Below are 22,667 nucleotides of genomic sequence, written 5' to 3'. Positions count from 1 at the left end.
GACTTCTTTTTGTTTGCATGTGGGTGGAGGTAGTCATTACGAGATAAACTTCTGCACAAATAATGCATTGGTTAGTAGCTATAGTTGTGACATGGATTAATCCCCTTTCATGTTGTAATATAACTCTGCTGGTCATCGTAACAACTGTCTTCCCTGTATACATTTCTAAACACCTTTCTGGCAAGGGTTCTGAAAGGCCACAGTAGTTTAACAACTGCAATGACTTCAGCTTCGAAATAAACACCAAGAAGTTGAAGAGAATCTCATTCTAATGAATCGCCCCCTAAATAATTCAATGTTACACCAAGTTTTATGAAACTTTGTCACCCTTATTATGAATTTAAAAGGATACACTGAATTTTATTTTAGGCTTTTATTCATCTCTGAATAATTAGTGAACAAGAAGGTAATAGCCATGGGAACAGTGTTTACACAAAAGGGTCAATATAAGTGTAATGCATATGTGCAATTGCATTAGTTGAATGATGAAAATATGGTGCTAGGATGCACACGACCTGGAAAGAAGTTAAAATTAACATGCAGCAGAAGGGGACGTATATAGGCAATCTACACAAAGAAAGCGCCTGCCAAACTACAAGGAGACTGGTAGGGAAGCAGCTGCAGTTTCAGTTTGTGCCTCCCGCATGTGCCTGTCAGGTACATATTTATTGCAATTCAGTGAAGAAGTTGAAAAGCAAAATGATGTTGGTGTGGACACCTGCAATCTATGTGACCCAATGACTTTCATATTGAGTAGCATGACCTATGTTACACACATTCCATTTGAAATGAAAGGGGAATGCTTACTTTATCATAGCTCTATTAAACATAACGCAAGTCTACATTCCCCTCATGGGAACTACAGGACACTAGTTTATGGTAAAAGAGGTTTGTAATACTGCATCACAGTGTCACAGGTATTGGGGATGATAATGAAAGCACAACGTATACTTCACTTCTCACAATGCTCCTCTTCTTGTCATTCTATCTGTATGAGGTTTAACAAGGCCAAGTGTCGGGTCCTACACTTCGGTCACAACAACCCCATGCAGCGCTTACAGGCTTGGGGAAGAGTGGCTGGAAAGCTGCCTGGCCGAAAAGGACCTGGGGGTGTTGGTAGACAGCTGGCTGAACATGAGCCAGCAGTGTGCCCAGGCGGCCAAGAAGGACAACAGCATCCTGGCTTGTATCAGGAACAGTGTGGCCAGCAGGAGCAGGGAGGTGATTGTTCCCCTGTACTCGGCGCTGGTGAGGCCACACCTGGAATACTGTGTCCAGTTTTGGGCCCCTCAATACAAGAAAGACATTGAGGTGCTGGAGCGTGTCCAGAGAAGGACAACAAGGCTGGTGAAGGGTCTGGAGCACAGGCCTTATGAGGAGCGGCTGAGGGAACTGGGGTTGTTTAGCCTAGAGAAGAGGAGGCTGAGGGGAGACCTTATCGCTCTCTACAACTACCTGAAAGGAGGTTGTACTGAGGTGGGTGTTGGGCTCTTCTCCCAAGTAGTTAGCAATAGGACGACAGGAAATGGGCTTAAGCTGTGCCAGGGGAGGTTTAGGTTGGAAATTAGGAAAAATTTCTTTACGGAAAGGGTGGTCAAGAATTAGAGCAGGCTGCCCAGAGAGGTGGTGGAGTCACCATCCCTGGAAGTATTCAAAAAACGGGTAGATGTGGCACTTGGGGACATGGTTTAGTCTAGTCTACCCTTGACTGGTTTAGAGTGGAATTGGTAGTGTAGGTTAATGGTTGGACTGGATGATCTTAAAGGTCTTTTCCAACCTAAACGATTCTATGATCATATCACACAATAATGTAACAATCTCAGCTGACCTTCCTCCTTGGCTGGCTATTATATTAGTAAAAGGAGTTCACAACACATTTAACATGAAGTAAGCAATATGGACTGGAAAAATCTTAAAAACATCCAATTATGAATGTTTTGTGGCGTGACTCTTACACCTTTTTCTGCTACAACTTTGTTCACTGTTCTCCTCTGCCAACACAGACTATTATAATTTCTGTAGTTTTTGGTAAATGACAAATTTACGAAGTGCAGCTTATGTCTAGTTTTGGGACTGTTTTATGCCCTAGCAGCTACTTCCGTTGCATTCCTCAGATACTTTGATTAGCACTCATTAAATGACAAAAAAAGGACTGTGTTGGGGCATTTCATCATTCATTGTATTTTTGCCTGCCACAAAATACTTCTCTGTGGCTGGCAACAACTGCCATAAATTCAAGTCAGTCTAACTGGCACCTGGTCTATGCAAAATACTGTTCATTAGTCTGAGGTGTTTAATGTTACCTTTTGGGTGACATTCCCAATTGATATTGAAAAAATGCAGACAGAAGTAAGTGCCATAATATAACTGCACATAACAAGCAGCTACAAGCAAACTTCTGGGAAAGAGGGGAATAAAAAAAACCCAACCCCTCCAAAACAAACAAAATCTCAAACCCAAAGACCAGAAATACTAAAGAAATTAACATTACCGAGCTTTCCCATGAGGATTAAAGAAATACAATTGCAGAATTCTGTACAGGTTTATTTTTCAAACAGTCCAGCCAGCACTCAACTAAACAACATGACGGCTAAGTTATTGTTAATTAAAACCAAACAGAGTTGCAAAATTAATACTCATTTTGAAGTCTAAGAAACATTGAAACTGCTTCAGATCCATTTTGAAACTGCCTTTACTATTGCTGATGTGTATCTGGGTCATGCTACATTTTCTGCTACAAAAAACTACATAGCTGCTATATTCCTCAGCCTACTGTACATTTAAGACCTACTTTTGCAGAAGCAGCAATTTCCTTTATTCCCTTAGCAGCAACATCTTTGATGATTGGTGTAATGAGACCTCGGTCTGTTGCCACAGCAATAGAAATGTCAATGGACTGCAGCTGCCTGCAGACTTCTCCATCCCAGGTTACGTTCACATCTGGCATTTGCTATGAGAGAGAGTAAAAAAAGATAGCTGTTAAAAGAACAATGATGCAATCGATTATCAAGAAAAAGGAAAATCCTTTAAGGCACTGTCCTGGTTTTGGCTGGGATAGAGTTAATTTTTGTCCTAGTAGCTGGCATAGTGCTGTGTTTTGGATTTAGTAGGAGAAGAATGCTGATAACACACTGATGGTTTAGTTGTTGCTAAGTACTGCTTATGCTAGTCAAGGACTTTTCAGCTTCCCATGCTCTGCCACGTGCACAAGGAACTGGGAGGGGGCACAGCTAGAATAGTTGATCCAAACTGACCAAAGGGCTATTCCATAACATATGACATCATGCTCAGTATATAAGTTGCGGGGAGTTGGCTGGGGGGCAGCGATTGCTGCTCGGGAACTGTCTGGGTATCGGTTGGCAGGTGGTGAGCATTTGCTTTGTGCATCACTTGCTTTGTATATTATTATCACTATTATTATATTGTTATTATTACTACTACTACTATTTTACTTTATTTTTAATTTCAATTATTAAACTGTTCTTATCTTAGCCCAGGAGTTTTTCTCACTCTTACTCTTCTGATACTCTTCCCCATCCCATTGGGGTAGGGGGAGCGAGTGAGTGGCTGCATGGTGTTTAGTTGCTGGCTGGGGTTAAACCACAACAATCAGAAATGTTTAGCCTTTCTAGGCATTTACCATATAGCTAAAAGGTGTGATCACTGTGCAATCAAGAAGGTATAGGTAACAAATCCATGGCAATACCAAACTGCTTCAAATTTACATTCGTTCATTGTCACACATAAGTACATTGCCTTGATGATGAGGGCAAACTCCCCTGGATAGTTTGAGGATCAAGCATGTGTCCCCCTTAATTATCCTTCTACATTACAGAGATCTTTTCCAGCTGTTAGTGATCAGAAAAACACACTATTTCTTCCTGAACCTTAAAAATACTGGTCTTCAGGCTGGTCAGAGGTCCCACCTATGAGTTATCCTAAAATTAAGTGCAAACTGAATTTAAACCAAAACCACTCCACATCTACATGAAACCATCACAGTTTGTTTTTTTTTTTTTTTCCACAAGTTTGGAAATAAGACTAATTTTATATTATGTTTTCCAAGTGATTATATTTGAGACACTCTGGACTAAGAGGAGACAGGTCCAAAGCAGGGGAGAACTAAAGAAGGATCTCTGAAACCTTTCAGTTGCAAAAAAATTCAGTGGCACTGGGAGTGTTTTTCAAGCAGAGCAATCAACAAAAATTGGAAGGCGATGTATCCAGTTCTACCCAGAGAACATGCAAATAGATTATGGAGACTGTGAAGCCTCTGTAGTTTGGCATGGAATAAGTAGACCCTAATGAAATTTAAAATCTTAACTTCAGGATGTATTGCAGTCTTCACTTTTACATTGACAAAGGGAACAATGACAATTCTTAGCAATGAGCAAAGATTGGTTGCCTGAAGAATTTTTAATTCAAAGCAGAGGTTACTGAATATGCCATCAGAATACAACTGAGGTAATACACAAGATTAGTATAAGATTTGGATAAATATTTGTTTATAACTGTAAGAGAAAATAAGATGCAGCAGCGAAGAATAGAGGACTTATCTTGCCAAATGCTTTAGTCTGCTGACAAAGCTTCTACCATTACCTGCAGACTGTAGTAAGTAGACCTTTACTAAGAAGTTCTCATTTTTATAGTCAACAGCATAGACAGTGTAGAGAATTTTCCATGGAGAGCTTAAAAAAAACTGGCAATAAGTGATAAAGAATTACAAGCTTTGCTATGATCGCATTCATATCTCCTTATAGGGTCACAAAATACTTCTCTTGTCTCCTTAGTAGTTTACTATAAAACGTATTTTTTTTCAAGTCAGTTATTCACTTACCTTCAGAGTAACTGCGGTTGCCTTGATAATAAAGTCATTTACAGATACTTTAATGTCATCTGCAAAAAGAAAAAAGACAACAATCATTGCTCATAAGATTTGTGTATCAGCATTTGTGTGATGACAAGATTCCAGTGACTCAGCAGATTTGCTTCCTTGAATCATTGCCAGAAAGTAACTCATCTTCAAACTACAACCATAAAAGCAAGAAAACCTTTCTTCTCCTTGGGACAAAAGGAGTATCATCAAGGAAAAGTCTCCTGAGCAGAGACATTCTTGCTACCTGTTACTAGAAGGTCCAAAAAGCTGCAAACTTGAGTGTTACTACTCATTCTTGTAAGTAGCAGCCTGTATGTGTTTTATGCTTTACATATTTACTGTCTATGTAGAAGTCTACTGTAGGATCTAAGTATACAGAGACAATACTGGAGACTACTGTTCTTTATGTGGCGTGATGCATAACTTGAATAATTGCAGACATCCACTTTTATTGAGCTATGAATCAGAAGTATGTTATTCTCCAGGGATGTCTGGGGCCTTGTAATGTAAGAATTAGCAAGGTGAAGGCATCTATCAATCCTTAAAATGAGTTAACAATATATTCTAAAGAAGGCTGCAAAATAACGAGTGACAAAGTTGTCAAATTAAAAGCAAAGCTACACACACACAAAAAAGGCAGCATTAGCCAGAAGCAGATAAAATAACCTTGAGAGGACTGGATTTTTTCAGTGTGAGCCTAAGAAATACTGTGTAACACTTAGTACATTTGCTTCCTTTCCCCAAAAGCTCAGGATAAAGGAGGGATGGAAACAATGGCTATATTTGTTCTGCATTATTTTTTCCAAGTTTTAGGAGACTGAAAGTACTAACTAAAATCAGGACAGACAGAAGCAGCAAAGACTATAGATACAATGCAGAATACGCCACAGTTGCTACAAGATTATTATGAAGATGCATGATATTTACACAATATTAAATGCATCACTCTTACAACAAACAAGCTACATTACCACCATCATCACTGCTGTCAGCTGAACAGATCAAGAAGTAAAACTACTTCATTTTCAAGTTTGGTTTATGGCATGTAATACACATACCTTTAGAAATGCTTTTGTAAAGGGAAAATTCTTTATAAATAATCAAGTGAAATCTTAAGTGATCATAAATTTGGAGAACGAACCAAGTATCCACTTACCACATAACTGACCTGCAATGTTTGCCATGATTAGCAATCTATGTATAAAAAGAGAGCCAGAATTCTAATGTTGCACAAGGGAATTTGCAAGTACTGTGTTGCACTGACAGAATTTCACATCAGACAAATCTGTTTCTTGGTCATCAAATATATTTTGTTATTTTATATTTTGATTTATATTACATACCTAACCCTTGGCAAAAATGTCTCTGTCCACTAAGGGGGCACGAATACAGTGAAAATATGGGACTACAGTTAAATGAAGTATGTCTGATAATATCTTACCCTCAGTCATTGAAGTTTACAGTAGGGATAAGTGCTATAATTGTTATATTTTACCCCCAAAATAATGAAGCTTACAGTAAGGAATGCTGCATAAAGCTTCCACATTATGTCTCATCATGTAGTAGAAACCACCATCATTCCGATCAGGAGAGGAAAAAAAAAAAGCTACGAGGACCATCTGTGCAATTCAATTTTATGCAAAGACATATGACTCTTTGCCACCCCTACATTTTTAAAAAATACTCATTAAGAATCCACAGCAGCAGGAGATGCAAAAAATTTTAAGGGAGCATTCCTAAGACAGTTTTTTACTTGATTTCTTACGACCTGCTGCTGTTTAGAGAAAACATCAACATTATGAATTGTCTTTGACATTAACTTGTGAATAAGATATCATTAAAAAAAAAAAATCAGGTAGAAAAATTACCTGAGTACACTTGCATTAAAAAGTAATCATTCAAAACTCCAGTGAAAGGACAAGCCACTCCTGCATGACCATCTAGAAAATCTGAATATACCAGTCTAATTTAATTTAGGATCTCATAAATGGATAAACAAGCATGGGCTAGTCACCAGTACATAACAGTAGCCCTCCAATGTCAGCATTCTAGTTCCATGTGTACAGCTCTGTGACACTAAGCTGACAGAAAACTCACTCACAGGGTAACGCCTCAGGAACAGCCAATGACCATCAAGTACTCTAACACTCCTGGAGGGCTTATGTCTTGTGCTATAATGCCACATAAAAAGGTCTCTATGTTGGGATACCCCCAGGAAAAACAAAACAGTCTAAATTGCTAGAAATACCCGGTTGCAAGCAGATCTTTTGTTGTATCAACAAAAACATGGGTCAAGGAGAGAAAAGAGAGTATCAACTCCTTTGTCAGACAGGTATATCACTACATGAACACTTATCTGTGTCTAAAACCTAGCTGGTGCCTCTGTATACAGAACCTTTCAAGGCCAACTTCATGAAGTTAACCTTGAAAACCCTCTTCTACACATCCACGTGATAACCCATTCATGTAAAGAAATTTAACATGGACCTTGAAAATAGTTTTTGGCGTTGCACTGTGATAACAGCAAAGCTGTTTTTTAACCTTGCCCCAGAGACAAAGTGTTCAGTAAATCAAAAATCCTTCCACTGTTGAGCACTAGCGTCTAGATGACCCAACTCAGGGAATGCTATTAAAGATTTAAGCTGGACGAGGTGCCACATATAAAAGCTAGAGTATCATTCCAGGGTGGTAGGCGTGATGCACCAACAAAAAAAACCCACCTACCTACAGCTGTATCTGGAACAATTCAGAGTGAATATTGGATTGCTAATGTGCCTGCCTTTCCCTGAAGACATTTGAGTTATGTCGGTCTTGTCATACCAAACATTTACAGATGGGACCAAGAAAGCTTCTGCAGACCTAGGCATTCTGTCTAGGACAACTACAATACCATTACTTTGGAAGACACGCATACAGCACCCACCGCCGCCACCCCCCCACCCCCAAAAAGCCACACCCCCCAAAAAAACATAAAGGCCAAAGATTTCTTTCAACTCTTGTTCTACTGCTACTCTCCATCATGCTAGAAAAACCCCAACAAACAAAAACAAACTCATAAGAAGAAATAAAGACAGGTAAACAGCACCAATAATGTTTTGGTCAAATCACTGAAAGATTTTATCATAATTTCCTTGAAGAACAACTAATTGTGGATCATCACCCAAAGCTACAGTAATAAAAAAATACTACTCTAAAATTACCAACTCACATTGTGTCACTGGTCAGAAGTATTTATGTGACTTTAGAGTCTGTATTTCATTGACTTAAAACTGACAGTTGTCTCCTGAGTGATAGAAAACCATATTTTGCTCTCTACCAAATTATTTATTACAGAGAAGTTATTTAATGCACATTGTGCAATGAGTACTTTGCACCTAAGAAGAAAGGGGCACTTGAAAGTGTATCTCTCCCTGGGATACCAAGAAATGCCAACTCCTACCTCCCTGTGCTTTTGTACAAGTGCCTTATCAATGAAAGATTCACACCCACCCATTTTCCAAAGTTCAGTACCCAGTTCTTTTCTTTCAAGAACTGAAAAGGGATGTGACATGAGGATATCTATTCACAAAACCACAAACTGTTTTATTACTGCTCGTTGCTAGCTAGAAAAAAACCACACCCTCTCTGACTCTTCTCTTATCTGACATCAGTCCAAACTGAATCTTCTACCTCTAGGATGCTCAAACACATTTCAAGTTGCAGATACCCCAAAAGATCACCTGAAACACTATTTGGACTCATCATTTCTGTAAAACCAACGTGTTTTCTTTTAGATTCGCTTGAATTAATTTCAATTACCAGTAAAGCTTCAAATGAAAAACAAGCTTTATTTTTATAAATCATATTGATTAAAATACTTGTTTCCAATTATGTATAAGAGAATAAACTTAACATTAAAAAAATTTAAATATACATGATACACATTTTTTCCAAGCTGTCATTCAAAGTTTCTCTAAGACATTGCTTAGCTACTGCATTTTGACAGAACCACACCTCAGGGGAACCATCCTCTAGAACAGACCTCAAAAACTGATTGTGGGACCCATCAAATTCACTATCCCAACTCCAGAACTACTTACATTGAAAGCCCTCCAAGCTGACACCTTTTCTTCCTTTAGTCTTATTTCCTTCTCATTCTTATTTTCAAGAAATGCAGCCTTCAGATGTACAGCAAGACATTGTAACAACTGCTATTTCCTCCCCTGTCAATGTTTCAAGCTCTCTTCCTTGTCAGATTGGATTAAGTTCTTCATCCTTTCAAGTTTTATTAAACATAGCCCTACTTACTACCTAGAAACTTTAACTTAAAAATGTCCTCTTAACTCTCTCATGACTTTTCAAAGTCATAACTATATTTTGCTTTGAAAGTAGTAACTGATGATAACTGAAGTCTCAAAACTGACATAAATGCTGAAGATAATTTAGAATTCTAAATGGTAGATTTTTCTTTAGTATTACTATCACACGCAGCCTCTGAAAAAATTGTTCAGTAAAACATTATGACTCAAGTTGAATGAATGTGCAATAATTGATGATTAACAGTGTTTCTCTTTTTACAGCCTAATGATCCTTGTGATTTGGGGTCAGTTTTCTTGGCTAGTGTTCAGAACCCTGTAACTGGCTTGTACAACTGTGAAGATATTTGTAGCCTGATTCGGTGAGTAAAAGTCTCTAGGTTTTTCACAGACCTTAGAACTTGCAGCATTTCTCAGAACTGGACCTAATTTGTGCAGGTTAAATAAAGTCACAGCAATGTCAGCAACAGGTGGCCCAAGCTTTCATGCTCTTCTCTGAATGCTTCAATAAAGGAGAGGAAAGCACTTGGTTTCTCAACCAGTACAGCAATAAAAATGTAAATTAAAACTATCTTGCTATGCTACACTGAATGCAGACTGCACATGGCTTCAGAAAACTATCATTTGAACCTGAACCTATAAGCTTTCAAACCATGACAGCAATGAATAAGCTTTAGAACAAAACTTGAAGTGCCACATGTCACTGCCTTAGACCTATAAATATTCACTTTTCATTATTGTGGTAATGTCTAAAACAGCATATACTATTAATTCTATTTCTACTACTTGGTGTAATAATGAGGATACACATGTAAAAGCTGAACTATTGAGAACAAATGATTGAAATGGTACCAGAAAAAAGGACTAATTGAACAACACAAACAATCTCCCATGGATTCTTTTTGGTGTACCTTCCTCTTGTGTAGACAGCTGTATTCTCCCATGAATATCTTTAGAAACAAACTGTGGTCTTTAAAAAAAGAAGTATTGTAGGAGGAAAAAAAAGACCCTGTTTCTCCTCATTATAAAATAATGGGCCTTCGGAATTTTTTACCCAAGTAACAAACTTAGTACCAGGCTATGAGGTCTATGTGCGCATGTCTTCTTCAGCCAACAGAACTTCACTACTTGCTTATGCAGCCTGAACAGTGTGGAAAATGAGGTTTCATAAAATGGAATGAATGATGAATGAAAAATTTATGAAGTGAGAGAAATTAATCTGCATGCCTGGAATAGTATACAAACCTTGTACATATCGAAAAGTCAAGTTTTGTAAACAAATAAATGATTCTTTCACCAGCATAAATAGCTAAGCCTATTCAAAGAAAAAGTCATCAATATTTTCCCAATTTCATTTGAAAAGGGATCTCTCCTCTAAAAGAACAAAAAATAATTTAAAAAGCTATGCCTAATTAGTTTGGCTGCAACTGATAAAGCAGACACCAACTGATCTCAACTGATTTCCAGCAGATAAAACGCAATAGATGTCATGTCATTTTAGGCAGAAATAAGATACTGTCAATTCAATAAACAATACTGCTAACCTCAGACACTAGAAACAAATATTATTCTTTGTGAAGAATATGCCACATTTTATAGAAATTTAAGACCAGAAGAATCACTTACAGATACTGCAAGTCAATCACACTACATGACCTTGACTAATTTATCAAGTTCTGCCTTAAAATCAGACCAACTTCTTGAGAAGGCTACTCTTCCTGGACAGCTGCAGCCAAACCTCATTTCTCAATGTATCAGAATTAGTCAGAGCTCCATGGACAAGCAGGAAATTGAAGGCAGGCATTGCCCCCACCCAGGCCTGTCTCCCTTCCCCTCAGCTACTGCTTCCTTACTTAGCAACATCATCTCAATTGTTCTTGTGTAACTGTTTTACAGGTCTGATGCCAAAATGTATCAGTGGATTGGGACAGCTTAAATTAACTCAAGTTTTGGCATCAGAGGGAATGAAGATACTACAGATACAGAAACATGCAGCACAGTTTTCAACCATTTAATCTAGCTTTTCTGTGAAGAAAAGTATCTCCAAAAAATCTAACCTCTGCAAGTAGCTTAGGAAGTAAATCAAGATGGAAGATGTGACTGAAAAAGGACAGTAAAATCATTCATTAATTTTTTCCACAGCTTACCATATTGATGACAGAGATATGGTCTTGCTGAGAAAAATACAGTCTTATAGTGCAACTGCTCAACAATTCTCTCTCTGATCTTATTCCATTACAGTCCTTTAAATTCTTGTTCAAGATGTGTATTTAATGGAAAATAGCCTTATAAATGTGATGAAAAAAAGAAACATTACATTATAAAATAATTTTTTCTCCTCAGGCTTAAATATCTCTGAGTCAAAAGACAAAATTTTTAGAAAAGCCTCTATCTTAAGGTGAGTTACTGAAGAGCAATTTGCCCTAGATTAGCACAAGTCTAACCTACTCAGCTGTAAATCTGGTTTGATCAAATTAACTTACAGATGTCAAAGCTTTATGAAAACATTTGTTTCCATATTTCTGACACTGGTATTTATAAATAGATTGCACTGTGTTGGTGTCCTCTTTACAGAATATTAAACCAGCTACCAAATAAAAAAACCACAAGAAAAAAAAAGAAAAAAAGAAGGAAAAATGCTAGTAACTGCAGGCAATCGCAGGAACTGACCTAATATAAAACAATGCTTTCCTAAACAGTTTCCACAGGTTTTGGTTTAATACCTTCACAAACTATGTAATTGGAGCCACTTCCTGTAGACAACATTAAAATCAGTATATTGACCAAATATTTCTAAATATAATAAAATTTACTTAACTAATAAAAGTAATAAAAAAATTCATTTGGTTTTTTTACCCAATGAAGTAGAAGTCCTTAAACAAGAAGACACTAGGCAAACAACACTTTTGTGATAATTTGCATGAAAATGAAGTACCTGCCTGAAGAGTGTTCTATTGAAAAATCCTCTTTTTTTAAATGCATGTCATATATATTTTGTTGAACTGAGATTTAGGAAAGAAGATTCTATTCTCCATAGTTAATTTTGAAACTATTAAAACATCCTGTTGCCCAGTACACTCAGCTGATTTTAGCAAAAACATAGCAATCTTTAATTATGACCTTAAAATTGAAGAACTTTTTTAGAAAAAGTCACTTCAGTGAATACAAGTTGAGACAAAAAGGGAAAATTTAATTTCTTAATCTTATACATAAACATTTCTGTATAAATAAGACACAGTGGACACGTTTTGAAAATTGGGATTTACACAAACATATATATTGAGATTTATAGCTTTTAATCCAATTCTCAATGTGTATTTTAAAATTATCCAGTTTTCTGTGGGACAGATTTCTACTCCAACAGCTTAACATATCTTTAAGCATATATATAAATTTCAGTGACAGAGATAACCCTGCCTCCTTCACATTAGTACCATTACTTTGCCTTCAAGAGGAATTTACCATACATTGGTTGGCATGTGCTAAAAACTCGCCTTCTTTCCTCACCATGGATAAAGCCATTCTCACCCAGAATTTGAGAGGTTGCATTAGCTTTCCTTTTCCAGTAAATTCAACAAAGAGGCCAGCAACACTAAATTTTAACATTGTACCTAGAAGGACAGAGCATGAGTGCATTTTAATTTGAAGCTTCCCCTATTATCTTTCACATGAATAATTTGAGATTTTAACCAACAAGAAGCTAAATATTGCTGCATCTGGATGGAAGGAAACAAAAACCTACCAGACAATGCATAGTCCTGTGTTAAATTGCAGTTGTGGCAAGTAACACCTGTGTCTTCCTACACCTTTATAAGTTGTCCAATTCAGTAATCACAGGGAACGACAGCTCGAATCCAACATACAGAATACTGAAAAAGATTATTTAAATGCACAGTGTCCTGCCTATACAAAAATCTACACCTCCTGGGCAAGATTATGTAAACAAGACAAACTATGCATTAGTACCACATGTTACAGTAAGTCAGTTTAATCACTAACCTTTGGCCAATTCTTTTCTTAATTTCAAAATCGCATCAATGTCACAGTCAGCAGCAGCATATGCATGAGGTATAGTAGTTTTAGACTCTGTTAATCTCTTAGCAATAACTCTTCGGATGTTGCTAGCTGGGATTTCTATGAACGTGCCCTGAAAGAAATCGTATACTGCATATTAAATATCAAGAGAGCAAACATACTTCCCCTTTGCTGAAACAGTGCTCCAGCATTGATGCATTATCATCAGTGACTCCTGCTCACTTTCAAATATCCCCTGGATATCAAAAAGCAATACATTCCAACTACTGAAATTAATATGATTAAGACCATTGAGTGTTCTAGTCTATTCCATTTAACTTGGATCAACACAACAGGTTTTATAGAATACAGTTTCACTTTACAGTATAGAATTCATCCTACTATTCTAGCAGAATGCTTCAAAACATATATTTCCAAATATTCAGGCATTAATTCTCAGCCAGAGTATATATAAGCACTGTTCCATCTGCCAGACCTGGCATATTGCTCAGAATATACTTTTTTGCATTTAAATGATAATAGAATATTTCCTCAGTAAGCTAGGCTTTTCCAGTGTCCCGAGTGGTTCCTTAAAACAGGCTTTACTGCACATCTTTTTTTATTCTTCCCTCTCCTTCCAGATACATTCAGTAATGTTTCAATGCAGAAGTCTTCCCAACTTCTTCACAGAAGCAAGTCAACTTTCAAGGAATCTCTCGAAGTATCAGTGACTACAGAGAGCAAGTGATTCTGTAAAAAATTATTTTGTGTACCTAGTCTATAGCACATATACTACACATACTGAGTAGTGCTCAACACACAACAAATTGCAGTATGTATGTTCTAGTGTAATCACAGAAACATTTTCTTGCTGTAATAGAAAAATATCTAAGTTTGAGTCTGTGCTTTGTTTGGCTCTTTGTACAGTGAAAAAAAAGCAGCATTTTCTGAATATTATGAATTGTAGCTACAGTGTAACCTTTACGATGAGAGGAAATGCCCTCAAGCTGCGTCAGAAGAGGTTTAGGTTGGATATTAGGAAAAATTTCTTCACAGAAAGAGTAGTCAAGCATTGGAACAGGCTGCCCAGAGAGGTGGTGGACTCACCATCCCTGGAGGTGTTCAAAAAACATGTAGACGTGGCACTCTCAGACATGGTTTAGTGGGCATGGTGGTGTTGGGTTGATGGTTGGACTGATGATCTTAGAGGTCCTTTCCAACCTTAATGATTCCTAGTTTTTACTTTTATTAAAAAATAATCCAGCCACCAAGCCAGGAAACATGAAGTTACCACTCTACCCTTCACTGGTTTAGTGGTGGACTTGGTAGTGTTAGGGAAATGGTTGGACTGGATGACCTTAAAGGTCTTTTCCAACCTAAATGATGATTCTATGATTCCATGATTCAGCCTGTAAAGATACTTCAAATGTAGTTCTAGGGCCAGAAAGGTTTTTTCCCCCATTTTTCACAAAAGCTTTTCAATTTCTACTCATATGCACTTTGGCATGGGCATTTATTCTTTAAAAAATAATTTCTGGTATTTCTAACATTTCAAATTAACATAGAAACTGTATTTAGGTGCTAGAGTTTGCAAAATCAGTCTTCAAAGCAACCACTAACCCCTTTCCTGCCTTGCTTCTTGACAACTCATCAATGGACATTTACACATACTTATATTGCAGGAAAGAAAATTAATGAAGTACAGTAAAAATAAATCAGGATTCAAGTTTCTCCAAGTCTGGAAATACACACTGACATACTGATCCTGCAGGGACTGAGGGAAAGGGTGTATTGTTAATTTCCAAACTAGTGGCATCTACTTGTTTGGGACTGAAATAAAACTGCTACCTCTCTGACTTTCCCCTTTCCAAGGCCTGCAATATAAATTTTTTCATGGCTCCAATTTTCAAGTTACACAAGGTAGTGTGCAGACCATAACTTCAAGGGCTCTGCAGTTTGAATTACACTGCTTTAGAATCACATAAACATACTAAAAAGTGCACATGACTGGCCTTAGCATCTGGGTGGCCTTAGTTTCCTTTATCACTCCAGTTCTGGAAATCTCATATAGCTACTTAAACAGCCATAGCAATATTTAGCTGTAGCAATGTTGAGGACTTAACAGAAATGTTACCAGTGCAGCAGGTTGTCCTGGTGTGGAAACTGGTGGAACTGCTGGCCTTGGATAAGCAGAAGTCACAGCTGTTGTTTGCAAAGCAGAAGGTACTGCAGTAGGCTGGGGAGGAGCTGGAGAAACCACAGGTTTCAATCCACTGGGTTTGCCCTGCTGCTTCTCTTGCAGAAGTTTAAGAGCATCCCTGGTGATTAAACACAGTGAAATACTGAAAACAAAGAAACCATTTCAAAAATTCCCAAAGTATTACTACTCCATCACTTATTTTAATTAATTGGCCACTTTGTGCATTTAAATTTCTGTTGTCAAACCAAACATTAAGAAGGCGATTATTATTAACTGATAGGAATTTTGTGTCTCTTGTGATGCTGTTTTAGCAAATTCTCATTAACGTCTGTGAATAAAAGGGCTTGAATATGCAGTAACAGAAAACATTTGTGTTAGAGAAGTATAACATTCATCATCACTAATTTTGAGTGTACAAGGTAACTTGTATCAGAGTACACTTACTTAGTCTATAAAGTCTCAAAAGCTGTTTCATCTGTTATATTTGTAATCATTTGAATTTGATGTAATTAGTCGTCTCACAAAAAATTTAGTACATTTATCATTCATTTCCCTGTACCTTTCTGATATAAATATGCACAAACAGGTGTAGAAAGTATACAAGTCCATACTTCATAAGCAATTTGAAAGATAGCACCACACTAAAGAACCAAAGCCAAAAACTGAGTAACATCTAACCTCATCTACTCTGTAAGCATTCTCCCAGGGTCTTTATACTGATACAGCTCCCACCACAAAACCTCCCTCTTGTGGGCACAGTATAACAGATGTAAGTAAACTCCCATCCTTAAACTATAGTACCACATATACCCTAGGGTGCATTGTATTTATAAAGCAACATGCTAAAGATTAGCACCTACAAGTCTAAACAGAAAAGTGCATTTACACCATCACTGTCAATTGCAAGGGAAATAACCTATAGTAAAATTTCTGTTTGCAGTTGTAACTGTACCTACACTAGCAACTTGCTAAAAGAGCTGTGCTCCAGATCTGATAACAAAAGACTGTATCATATACTCTAGATAAATCTCTATCACTTCATGAAGACATCACCACAGCATATACACAAAAATTTATGTACACAAAGTTTTATTACATAAACTGGCAGAGGAAATTAAAAATAAGTGTAAAAATCAGACTACTTAAAACCATACCATGGCTCCAAAACATAAGCCATAAATACTTGTCCTGGTTTCAGCTGGGATAGAGTTTTCTTCCTGCTAGCTGGCATAGTGCTCTGTTTTGGATTTAGTAGGAGAAGAATGCTGATAACACACTGATGGTTTAGTGTTGCTAAGTACTGCTTATGCTAGTCAAGGACTTTTCAGCTTCCCATACTCTGCCAAGTGCACAAGGAACTGGGAAGGGGCACAGCCACAATAGTTGATCCAAACTGACCAAAGGGCTATTCCATACTATATGACGTCATGCTCAGTATATAAGCTGCGGGGAGTTGGCCGGGGAGCAACTGCTTGGTAACTGTCTGGGTATCGGTCGGTAGGTGGTGAGCAATTGCTTTGTGCATCACTTGCTTTGTATATTATTGTTACTATTCTTACTATTATTATTATATTGTTATTATTATCACTACTATTTTACTTTATTTCAATTATTAAACTGTTCTTTTCCTAGCCCAGGAGTTTTTCGCACTCTTACTCCTCCGATTCTCTCCCCCATCCTACTGGGGCAGGGGGAGTGAGCGAGCGGCTGCGTGGTGCTTAGTTGCTGGCTGGGGCTAAACCACAACAGTCCTTTTTGGCACCCAACGTGGGGCACGAAGGGTTTGAGATAATAACAGATTAACCAGACTGTATTAAGGAATCTGTTAACAGTTGCTGGTCACAATATTAGTTCATCTTATCTGCACCATGCTCCTTTTTTTGCCGTACATGTTAAAGACTGGTGTTGGTTTTCGCAGTTTCCTGTGCTCTGCAGTGGTTAGTGATGTTTTGTCTGGGAGACTTTTTATTAAAAACACTGACCTTGAGCATTATTTGGTATTTGCGTTTCGTACTGAAGCCATTACAGTACGTCGGGTACCACCTCATGGAGAGAATTAGCAATTATACCTCAATTATATGACAATACTAAACAACAAAGCTATCCAATTTCATTAGATTACTGCCTCAGTGAGAGTATCCTTGAGTTACAGTCAATAGTTTATGTGTTATTAACTTTTTGTAGAAAGGACAAAATCTCAGAACATTATGCATTCTTAGTTCTTCCTAACAAAGTAGCACTCCAGAACCAAGAACTGAAAACTAAAAAGCTCTGTAGGTTCTATATAATGCCTTTTAATGATTGCTGATTTACTTCAATTTATTTTTTAGCTTCAATACATACTTCAGCAAGTGATATTAAAAATAATTAAAAAAGAAAAAAAACCCTGAGCTCAGGATGTAAATTTGTCATTATTAAAGTTGTTACTTGGTCTCCCAAATTAACACATTAGCCAAAATTTGTTTTAAAAATAAGTGTTTAGTATTTAACATAACTACTATATCAGGGAAAAAATTAAGATTTCATTGAATGAATATCATCCCCTAGCATTACAATTTGAGACACACACACAAAAAAAAAGTAACTGCATGACCCAATGCAACCTTCCTAGTTAACATATTAGAAGCTATCAAAATTAACTTAAGGGTTTTAACTTGGCAGTCGCAAGACAGACCAGCTGCTCATTATATTCCATAATACATAAAATAAAGCTTTTATAGCTTCTTATATATTTTAAAGCTAAGGAAATGCTTTAAAATTAAAATTACTTCCAACATATTACGCAAATGACAAAAAACCAGATGGTCCTACCTATCATAGCCAAGTCAAAACGCTTTAATAATTTTGGTGGCTTGTAGTCAAAATTGAGCTTATTTTTAGATTAGAAGATTCACTCATGAGTTTTTGAAACTCATACGTGAGTATGAGATATAAATATATATAAAATATACATATATAAAAATCACATTTCATATATATTTATATTTCATATACTATATAAATATTTGTTATACATACATATAAAAATAATTTTCCTGGTTTCAGCTGGGATAGAGTTAATTTTCTTCCTAGTACCTGGCATAGTGCTGTGTTTTGGATTTAGTAGGAGAAGAATGCTGATAACACACTGATGGTTTAGTTGTTGCTAAGTACTGATTATGCTAGTCAAGGACTTTTCAGCTTCCCATGCTCTGCCAGGTACACAAGAAACTGGGAGGGGGCACAGCTAGAATAGTTGATCCAAACTGACCAAAGGGCTATTCCATACCATATGACGTCATGCTCAGTACATAAACTGGGGGGGGTTGGCCGGGGAGCAGCGATCGCTGCTCGGGAACTGTCTGGGTATTGGTTGGCGGGTGGTGAGCAATTGCATTGTGCATCACTTGCTTTGTATATTATTATTACGATTGTTATTATATTGTTACTATTATCATTACTATTTTACTTTATTTCAATTATTAAACTGTTCTTATCTCAGCCCAGGAGTGTTTCTCACTCTTACTCCTCCGATTCTCTCCCCCATCCCATCAGGGTAGGGGGAGTGAGCGAGCGGCTGCGTGGTGCTTAGTTGCTGGCTAGGGCTAAACCACGACACCACCACCAATTCCACATGATTTAACCTGTCAAGAAAAATAGGTACAGCAATGTTATGACTGTCATGGATGCAAGACTGCAAGCCTACACATCAGTAGAGTTGGAGGAGGCACCAAAGCAAATCAAATTAAACACATTTCAGTACAAGTCAGGCAAACAGATATTTTATTAGAACTGGAAAAGGAAGGGGTGGACACATGTTTCCAACTACTCTATAAACTTCTATCAACAGAGGATAGTAATGGAGAAAGATGAGAGAGAGAGGTAACAAACATGGAAGAGAACAGTCTGCTCCCTAGAAAAGACACCAGAGTTTGGTAAACATTTATTTAAAAAAATATGCCTTACCAAACTGTTGTTATTAGTAGTATGCAGATTCTGGAAACTCTGTTACACTTCAGTTTACCGCTACTACAGAAGCATGTAGTCTTTCCAATTCATGTTAGCCAAAATCCAAAGAATGGCCAAAGTAAACTGAGTATTTTGTGCTCAAAATATACTTTGAAACGGACAAGTCAGAGGTTATACACACACCTAAAAATCACTAAGGATCCAATGGTGCAACAGGAGATGCACAGATTGACACTAGCTTCCTCTAGTGGCAGTTATGGTTACTAAATTGTCCCAATCCCCTTTCATCTGAACATCCAATTAGTCAATTCATAGAGGATCTCCTGGAAGAAGGAAAAAGGTGAGCAGAGAATGTCACATATCAGAAACTTGCAGCTATCAGACTTACTGCACTATCAATTTTATAGAAGGAACTCATTCCTCCATAATGGCAGCTGACAAATTGCACACAGCATAGATCGCACTGAAGTCTGTACTCAATGCATACACATGAAATGACTCTGGAAAACCACTACTACATGTGCATACTGTGCCTTATTTGCAAGCTTAAAATGCAAATGCCTGAGCAGCTCTGAAATCCCAAATGACACTAACTTAGTTACAGCTCGTAGAAAGTACAGATGGGAGGAACACGGCCTCATTAAGACACAGTTATTATTGGTAACTAGCCCCCCCTCCTTTTTATGGTTGCATTTATAAATACCTAGATCACTAGTAAATAGGACAAGAAAGGGCAGAAGTAGCCTGAAACAATCAACAATTTAAACATAGCTCTCCCAAACACAGTGTCTGAGCTGATGACTAGGAACATGGTGCAATCTTTGATGGAAGCTGTGAATTACTTTGTAGTGACACACCAATTTTCTAGTATATTTCTGAAGAAAGCAGAGGATATTGCTTAAAAATAAAAAAAGCTGCCACTCCATAAAACAAAAACAAGCAGGAAGACAACAGTAATTCAGCCTTGCACAGACACACAAGAGGAATGAAGTATGAGCCTACTAAGGGAGTAGATTATGACAGAGAAAGCTATTAAGTGAAAGCTCCTATTGCTGTTAAAAGTTTTACAATTAATTGAATTTAAAGATAGAAAGTCATGAGGGAAAGAATCTTGCTTGCTTATGTAACTCACTATTTTTCTTTGTTTCTTGCAATCTGGTGAGCGTGAGCCCTGTTCAATAAGGAAACTCGGAGTTTAAAAGTGAGAAGTGAACTTGCAACACTCCCTCAAAGAATCAACTTGAGGGAGTCTACTCAGAAAAGAGACCATGAGTCACTCAGCTCTAAAGCATGGAATGTATTTTAACAGTAATCTGAAGTTAGCAGAAGAAATATTTCCTGAATATCTGTAGCAGCTCTCTACAAAAATCTGCAAACATTTTGTTTCAAATTGAACATAACAGCAGAGCCTGTAGGCATCTGGAAGATTAACACCATTTCAAAACAATGGTTAAAAACCCCCCAGACAGTCTGTATCTTAAAATGACATTTCAAAGTCGAATCTTTTGTATGGAAGAAAGCAGTTTTGAAAAAAAGATTTTGTTAGATAATTCTTATAGCTACAGGAGAAAAAAAAAAAAACCCAAACAAAAAAAAAACAAAACCAAAAAAACTTTGCTACATCTCCAAGACAGCTAGGGAATGTTAATTAGGTAGCTCAAAGTCCTAGAGGGTTTCCACCTGCCATAGCCTAGTAATGCACCACAAGTTACCATTACACTTACATAATTAAGAAAAAACTACCCCTGATAATTTGCCATTACATAGCACATTATACCTATTCACATCCTTATTTTATCTCAACTCAGCCAAAGGCCATAGGAAAAAGTTTTGGAAAACCAGTAGACTTCCACTGTCTGCTTCTCTGGGTTCAATTCCCAATTACACCGACCTGGTTGTCTTTGAATGGAACTAAAATTACAGCAGCTAACAAGGTCTGTGTAGGTGAATGATGGCATTTGTCAGAAGGAGTAATTTTACTGAGAACAAAAATAAGCATTCCTGCCAAAATCCTCATCTCAAATAACACATATGTTAATGTGAAGATAATGCACTATTTCAAGGCTAAGGGCTCTGGATCTACTACAACATGTTTTTAGACACAAGTTCCTCACTCCAAGGCTTGAGTGCCAATCATTACATCAGAATACTCAAAAACTACAGTAAGCTACTAGAAGCCTGATCATAACAAACCACAGATTTGTAAACAAATATTCTTTAAATCAAAGACAGAGGAAAAAAAACAAGGATGGGAGAAAAACAGAACTCTGGATTTCTTACCATTACACTTCATTGCTCTCCCCAGTCTAATATAAATCCTGACAGACTTCATAACTGAACTTCAGTGAAAGAAACAGAAGATCTGAACTCCCCAAAGAAAAGTTGATGAAACCAGGCCACTGGTATTTTATTTTGGCTCTGAATACACCTCCGAATAGCAAAATTCTTGAGATCCACAATGGGAGCTAACAGTGGTGCCTAGGAGTTGATTGCCACCATTAAGCTGAGCTGCAGGAAATGTAACACCAGTACCATGCATCTCAGATGGGACATAAAAACAAAAAGATTTTTTTTTTTTTTAATTAAAGGCTTCTTACAATATTTCCTAACCTATTCTCCATATTTTCTCAACAGGTTTTTCGGATTTAATTAAGCCACTTGCCCATAGAAAATATGGAACAAAAAGTTTTCAGCTTTTTAAATAAATGGACTTTTCAAGTTCATGGATATTGCTCAAAGGAAGAAATAAGGGAATATGAGGTTGTAGCTTTATCGAAATATCTACATACTCTTTAGTGAAGACTCCTCGAGGTCCAGAAGGTGTGATATTGCTTGGATCTAGTCCATGTGTCCCCACAATGTTGCGAGCTGCAGGACTTAAGCGAACCCTAAAGAAATAAGGAGAAAAATAAACTATTTAAACAATAAGATTAACTTATTTCATTTAATATATATCAAAAGAAACTAGACAATATGTGCTCTATTTCAGAAGCAACAGCTGGGGAAGAAAAGAGTTCTATACAAAGGCTGTGATCCTAACACTGAAGTCAGATTATGCCCCTTCACCAAGCTTTAATGCAAGGTTGAATTTAAAAACAAAATAATGACCTTAAAGAGATCAAAATAAAGAGTGGAAAACTCATCTCCAAACTTTCCTCTTACAGCAGCGATGCAATATACTTGTGGATTCTTCTGGAAAATGGTCATCAGTGAAGAACCAAGTACATTTTTTAAGACCAGCTTGTTATAGTAACATTAAAAAATGAGCTTTAGGAGCTCAGACAAGAGGGTTGCTCATCTCTATTATTTGTCTGGCTAGCTGTAATTGCATCAT

General features: G+C 37.1%; 1 protein-coding gene across 1 annotated transcript in view; it reads right to left on the bottom strand.

The window, feature by feature from the left end:
* PDHX (pyruvate dehydrogenase complex component X) overlaps positions 1-22,667 on the bottom strand; it is a 46,867-nt gene that overhangs the window by 8,250 nt on the left and 15,950 nt on the right. The window contains exons 4-8 of the mRNA XM_075712776.1: positions 22,123-22,221; positions 15,320-15,503; positions 13,171-13,318; positions 4,838-4,896; positions 2,792-2,950 (exon numbers count right to left, since the gene is read on the bottom strand). Of these exons, the coding sequence (XP_075568891.1) occupies positions 2,792-2,950; positions 4,838-4,896; positions 13,171-13,318; positions 15,320-15,503; positions 22,123-22,221 (649 nt within the window). The remainder of the gene's footprint in view (positions 1-2,791; positions 2,951-4,837; positions 4,897-13,170; positions 13,319-15,319; positions 15,504-22,122; positions 22,222-22,667) is intronic.

The sequence above is a fragment of the Pelecanus crispus genome, chromosome 6 (assembly GCF_030463565.1).
Source record: "Pelecanus crispus isolate bPelCri1 chromosome 6, bPelCri1.pri, whole genome shotgun sequence".
In the NCBI taxonomy this organism is placed as follows: domain Eukaryota; kingdom Metazoa; phylum Chordata; class Aves; order Pelecaniformes; family Pelecanidae; genus Pelecanus; species Pelecanus crispus.
Note: the sequence above shows the minus strand (reverse complement) of the source record. Positions and strands in the feature narration are given on the sequence as shown.